At 43.7% G+C, this 6,966-nt stretch overlaps 1 protein-coding gene across 1 annotated transcript; it reads right to left on the reverse strand.

Annotated features, from left to right (window-relative positions):
- Positions 1-306: 306 nt before the first annotated feature.
- Positions 307-1,137, reverse strand: LOC133832634 (uncharacterized). Its single transcript, XM_062262949.1, has one exon. The coding sequence runs from the start codon at positions 1,135-1,137 to the stop codon at positions 307-309; it is 831 nt and encodes a 276-aa protein (XP_062118933.1).
- Between the last annotated feature and the right edge of the window lie 5,829 nt (positions 1,138-6,966).

Consider the following 6,966-nt stretch of genomic DNA (forward strand, 5'->3'; position numbering starts at 1 on the left):
CTTAGAGCCCAAATCTATACAATGCAGGTCAACTGTTCCTGTAGCAGAACTAGGACTACCAAGATGGCTCTTGAAATGATCAACAATACGAGCCACCACCTCCTTAAAGTCATCTACCAGCATACCATGATCATTAATATATGAAACTATAGTATTCTCTGCTTTTCGCTTCTTCAGATAGGCATGAAAGTATGAGGAATTCATATCTCCCGTCCTAATCCAGTTTATCTTACTACATTGAGCAAGAAAACTATGATACATTTGTTCTTGTTGATGTAACTCAGATGCCCTCTCCTTCACTGCCGCTTACAACTTGAGATCTTGAGGATTCTCTTGGGCTTGAAATTGAGCATCTTGGTAGGCCACCATAGCTGACTGATAACCGAACCCTACATCTCCAATACAGTCCCTGTTAAACTTCTTAAGCCTATGCTTCATTCTTAAAAGCCTAATATATATTGCTCTCAAACCAGAAACTTTAACAGGGGCCCTCCAGCTGCTCAAGACTACCTGGTTAAACTCAGAATGGCCAGACCAGAAATTATAATATCTAAACAGTTTGATTCCCATAGCCTCCATGGGGATGTTAGACACTACACAAGAACAATGATCGGAGACCACCTCCCATCGAAAAATAGCCAAAGACCGAGGAAACATGTCCAACCACTCCTCATTCATTAACACATGATCTATCTTTGAGTAGATCCCAGCTGAGCCATCTTGGTTGTTTGTCCAAGTAAAATAAGAACCCATACTCTTAAGAGCCTCAATTTTAGCATTAGTCAGCCACCCTAGAGAATCAGCCAACTCAATACTAGAAATAGGTTTACCACCAGACCTATCCCCACAAGAAAAAGGGGCATTAAAATCCCCTAAGACTATCCAAGCTTTGACTGAAAGCGATATGCGAGTTAAATCATGCCATAAGCTTCTTCTAGTCTCTGTTGAATTGTAACCATAGACAAAAGTGACATGGAATAAACTCCTGTGGCCTACCAAGTTAACCTGGCAATGAACCAGCTGAGGAGACTCCTCCAAAATAGTCAATCTCGCTATCCCCTTCCGCCAAATTATTAACAGTCTACCCTCTGTGACTGGACTAGAGTAAAATTCCACATTAGGAAATTTATGCTCCATGAACTCACCAATTTTTTCCCACGCAATTTAGTTTCCAACAGACCACTAATTCCAATCTTATTCTTCCTAAACACATCTTGGATTGAACTTTCTTAATAAAAAGATTAATTAAATTTTTTGTTAATAAAAAAATAAATTAAATTTTTTGTTAGTAAAAAAATTAATTTAATTTTTATAAATAAGAAAATATCATGATAGAATAGTATTTTTAATGAAAAAAATATAAAATTATTTATAGTATAACTTTAATTATTTTTTAAATAACATGGTAGATTGGTTGTGTGGGAACTCATTTATCATGTGACATAGTAGGTCGGTTGTGTGAGAATTGACCTGTTATATGACATGATTGGTCGGTTCTTAGTGAGTCCATTTGCCATGAAACAATTAATTAAGGGGTAAAAAAATAAAAGGAACTTAATAGTCACTACTATAAAACTATACGTTGTATCATCTAGAATGATTTAATAGATATTGAATAATAATTTGTAACACTAAATATAGGTATTAGTTAAAATTGAGTTATTTAAATAATTCAATTTTTTAATATTTATTAATTGTTTATTTTTATAATATTGTACTTTTAATTAAGTAAATATATTATATTAAGAATATGTATTGAGATAAGAATATTATTTCAATAAAAAATGGGACTTTAGTAGACTGTAGCTTTTATAGTTATTGAGATAAAATTTGATTGAATTTAATATCTAACTTTTTGAATTTGACTTATGTAGCATGGTGTGATGAAGACATACACTTAAGAAAACAACAAGACTCGAAATCAAGTATATTATAAGCTCGAGGCGACTGCTTGGGGCGACGGGCTTGGCATGCTTTCGCCGTTTTTATTATAGGTCTGTTAACTAACTTCTCATACAATTTTTGTAGTAGCGAGCATCTACATCTTCTTCTTATAAGGTTGATTCAAACTCAATTACTTTGTTGCATAATAGATTAGCACATGTAGGTTTTAGTGCTATTAAAAGAGTCATTAAATGTGGATTGATTAATTGTGATAATATTGAGTATGATAAATGTGAACTATGTCTTAAATCTAAAATGATAGAGAAATTTTTTCCTAGTGTTGATTTAATACATAGTGACTTATGTGAATTAAATTGAATGTTAACTAGAAGTGGAAATAAATACTTTGTCACTTTTATAGATGGTTATTCTAGGTATACTTATGTTTTTTTTTCTTAAGAGGATGAAGCATTTAAAGTATACAAGGTCGATGTTGAAAATCAATAAGATAGAAATATAAAATCTCTTAGAAGTGATAGGGGTGGTGAATATTACTTATAAAGGAGGTCTGTATGGAATTACCAGAATGTTTCGTTCTAAGAAGAAATGAACATAAAGTGTGTAGGCGGATTAAATCATTATATCATTTAAAACAAGTACCCAAACAATAACATGAGAATTTGAATGAAGGTGTGGACGCTCAATATTCCATGCCTGTAAAAGACCCAAAATATATGCTTAGGCCCATGAATGACTAAAGGTGTGGATGTTCTCCTATGGGCCATCACGGAAGATATGGCGAGGAAAGGTGCCTTTTGTATGTCTTCATCCCGTCAAGAAGTGGGATCTCATATGGACCCTTGAGCACAAGGCAAGGTGTCACGCATAGCGGGCTTATGGTCCTATGGCGAGACATCCCTTTGCCTAGGGATGCTTTGGAAAATAGCATATGGCCCTATGCTTGAGCAATATCATGAAAGATAGGCGAGATGTGCCTGGCTAGACGAGGTCCTTATGCCTAGGTAGATTGGTAAGGCAGGTGTGCGGGGTACTGGCACGAGACGCCTACATATGGTGGCGCAAGGGTGTGCCTCGCGAGACGCTGCATATGGCGCGCGAGGGTGTGCTTCGCGAGGCGCTGGCACGAGACGCCTACATATGGAGGCGCTGGCATGAGACACGTACATATGGAGGCGCTGGCATGAGGCGCCTACATATGGAGGCGCTGGGACGAGGCGCCTACATATGGAGGCGCTGGCACGAGACGCCTACATATGGAGGCGCTGGCACGAGACGCCTACATATGGAGGCGCTGGCACGAGACGCCTACATATGGAGGCGCTGGCACGAGACGCCTACATATGGAGGCGCTGGCACGAGGTGCCTACATATGGAGGCATTGGCACGAGACGCCTACATATGGAAGTGCTGGCACGAGACACCTACATATGGGGGCGCAAGGGTGTGCCTCGCAAGACACCTGCATATGGCGCGCGAGGGTGTGCCTCGCGAGGCCTCGGTACGAAGTGGGCCATATTCGCTGAATGGAGCATCTTCTAGCCTCGAGGGGCGGCCTCAGGTGGGAGCCTCTCCTAGCCCCGACGGCCTCGTGTGGGAGCACCTCATGGCATCTCCACGAGGGGTGGCCTCGTATAGCTCTGCCATGGTTAAGCCGCGAGGGCCTCGCGTGATAACATCTCGCGCCCTTCATCTCGAGAAGGCATCTCCCATGGAGATGCCTATGGAAACCCCACTATCTAAAAGTGAAAGTCAAAGTATGATTCCGAAGGGTCATGATGGTACAATCTCGTACGGGGTACGGCTTGTCAGGCCCCGTACGTCTGACCATGGCACTCATGCTAGTCAGGTAGTGGGGGCACTAAGAGAAAGGACATGGCCTGCATACTCCCAATCAGATGTCAGAGTCGACACCAGTACCACCTGCACCACTCCTCTGACATTGGTATGGACAAATAGTGGAGACATCCCCCTGGCACCTGTCCCTCTACTGGTTGCAAGACCACAACCTCTGAAAACACTCTCCAGACAGTGTACCTATGTTGTACCTGGTCCCCTGGACCACAATGTATCTAGGGCCATTAGAGCCCACTATATAATAAATCTCAATTCCACATGGAAGGGGGTTGGAAAATCATTGTATGCAGAGGCTATTAAGAAATATACCAAGGCTTGCTCCATTGTTTATCTGTGTTTACTTTTCCTTAAAGTTTATTCTCAGTCCTTATATAAACATCACCTGAATTACCTTTGAGTTTTCCGATCTAATTTCTTTAACGAGATTTCACCGTCAACAGTTTGGCGCCGTCTGTGGGAAGAACAAGCATCAAGCCAGTGTTCTTCCATCACTTCCAACAAAGAAAGATGCTAGGATGTTCAAAACGGATATGGCAGATACAAGAGGTTGAGGTTCGCTTAGCCGAAGTAGAGAGGAGGGCTTCCAAGAAAAACCCCCTCCGCCCGAGAATGGAGGTGAACCGGTGGAACCTCTTCCCCCAGGGGAGGAGAGGGAAGCATCATCCCCAGCTATCCAGCCCAACGAAGGTCATTCAGAGCCGCTAGTGTATCCACTTAACCAGCCCCTGTTGACCCCACGCTCGGGCCACCACGACCCCGGTCCCTCAATGCACTGGCCTAGCAAGGGTCCCAGGGTGCGCCTAGTAAGTTCCAGCTCAAGGACGCGCTTCTACAAGGATGAGATTCGCGAGTTGCATAAAAAGACTCGAAGGCTGGAAACCACGATAGAGAACATGCAGGAGGTTTTAAACAACCTACTGCAAGGGAAGTCAAGCATACCCCTCCCTAAGCGTAAAGGGAAGAAGCATGAAAAAGGGGAAAACACTGTCCCCGTAGATGATGGGGGAACCCAACTTACTACCAGTAAAACCCCCTAGTCGGAGTACCATGGGGGACCTAGGTCGACGAAATGTCCCCAGGAACAAAGGCGGAGGGAAGATGGTGGTCGTGAGAACGAGGCTGAAGTCCCCGCAACAGAGGCACCCCTTGGCCTGAGAAAAGAGCCCCATGGGAAGAGGTCCGAAGTAAGAAACGCACCCCCCGCGGTTCCCCCAAGGAACACAACCAAGGCAAGGGATCAGCCCAAGAACCCGCAAGACTCCTTATGCAAAAAGAGGAGAGGACTAGACACCAAAATGTGAAGCACTCAAGGCAAGATCACCACTACACTTGGGGGGCACATGGATGACGAAGAATTCGACCATGATTCACCCTTCACAAGGGAGATTCAGGCTGAGAAAATGCCCACTGGCTTCAGAGAGCCTCGCATGACTCCGTACAAGGGTACTACAGACGCAAAATATCACTTAGACTCCTTCAATAACTTGATGAGGTTAAGAGGGGTCTGCAACAGGGAAAAGTGTCATTTCTTTGTCGTTACGCTTAAAGGAGTGGCATACAAGTGGTTCAAGGGGTTAAGGCCAGGAACAATCAAATCATGGCAGCAATTCTCTGACGAATTTCTTCAGCAACACCATGCAGCCTATGATTACGTCATGCCAACTACCAGCCTCGCTAACATAAAACAAAGCGAGAATGAAAGTTTGAAGGACTACATCCATAGGTTTAGTATAGAAGCAACAAAGGTGGGAGGTTTAACCAAAGCGGAGCACAAAATGGCTATTACAGCCGGAGTTCGTCCAGGGAGCAAGTTGTGGGGTAACATGCTCAAAAGAGAAGTTTTGAATATGGATGACTTCTTCGAGAGAGCACAGAAGTACATACGTGTGGAAGAGGGCCATAAGAACTTCTATGTGGAAGAAAGCGAACCTTCCTCCAGTTGCCCTACTACCAATACGTCTGAAGATTCCATATAGAAGGGGGCATCGTGCTAGAGGGGTCGCTGACCAAGTTTGAGATTGAACGGAGACCATCTAGCCATGAAAGTCCCGACCTGAGGGGAGTTCACCTCAAAAATTGCAAAAAGGGTCTCAAAAGTAAACGCTTGAGAAAAGGGTCTCCAAAGTAGACGCTTGAGAAAAGGGTCTCCAAAGTAGACGCTTGAGAAAAGGGTCTCAAAAGTAGACGCTGGAGAAAAGCGTCTCAAAATTAGACGCTTGAGAAAAGGGTCTCCAAAGTAGACGCTGGAGAAAAGGGTCTCAAAAGTAGACGCTTGAGAAAAGGGTCTCCAAAATAGACGCTTGAGAAAAGGGTCTCAAAAGTAGACGCTGGAGAAAAGGGTCTCAAAAGTAGACACTTGAGAAAAGGGTCTCCAAAGTAGACGCTAGCAAAAAGGGTCTCAAAATAGACGCTTCCAAAAAGGGTCTCAAAGAAGACGCTTGCAAAAAGGGTCTCAAAGAAGACGCTTGCAAAAATAGTACTATGCCTAATGACGAGAAGGACGCTTCTCGCAAGATATAAAAAGCGCGCGCGAAAATATATAAAAGGATAACTAGAACCCAAGGGGTCAATATATCCTTATAGACACAATCAAGGTGCATCAAAGAGAGACCTACCGAACCCCATTCGCGTGGGTTCCAAAGGACCTCGAACATGATAAATATATAAAAAAAAAGAACAAAGAAGAAGAAGAAGAATAAAAGAATGATAAAAAGGAAGAGAAGAGTCTCCAAGAATGCCTAAAGGCCTCCCTATAGACTGGGGGGCAAGTGTGGACGCTCAATATTCCATGCCTGTAAAAGACCCAAAATACATGCTTAGGCCCATGAATGACTAAAGGTGTGGATGTTCTCCTATGGGCCAACACGGAAGATATGGCGAGGAAAGGTGCCTTTTGTAGGTCTTCATCCCGTCAAGAAGTGGGATCTCATATGGACCCTTGAGCACAAGGCAAGGTGTCACGCATAGCGGGCTTATGGTCCTATGGCGAGACATCCCTTTGCTTAGGGATGCTTTGGAAAATAGCATATGGCCCTATGCTTGAGCAATATCATGAAAGATAGGCGAGATGTGCCTGGCTAGACGAGGTCCTTATGCCTAGGTAGATTGGTAAGGCTGGTGTGCGAGGCGTTGGCACGAGACGCCTACATATGGAGGCGCTGGCACGAGACATCTACATATGGAGGCGCTGGCACGAGACGCCTACAT

Source organism: Humulus lupulus, chromosome 4 (genome assembly GCF_963169125.1).
Source record: "Humulus lupulus chromosome 4, drHumLupu1.1, whole genome shotgun sequence".
Taxonomy (NCBI): Eukaryota; Viridiplantae; Streptophyta; class Magnoliopsida; order Rosales; family Cannabaceae; genus Humulus; species Humulus lupulus.

What these genes read in the sequence shown, in the direction of transcription:
- LOC133832634 (XM_062262949.1), bottom strand. Translation starts at nt 1,137, where the DNA reads ATGGAGCATAAATTTCCTAATGTGGAATTTTACTCTAGTCCAGTCACA.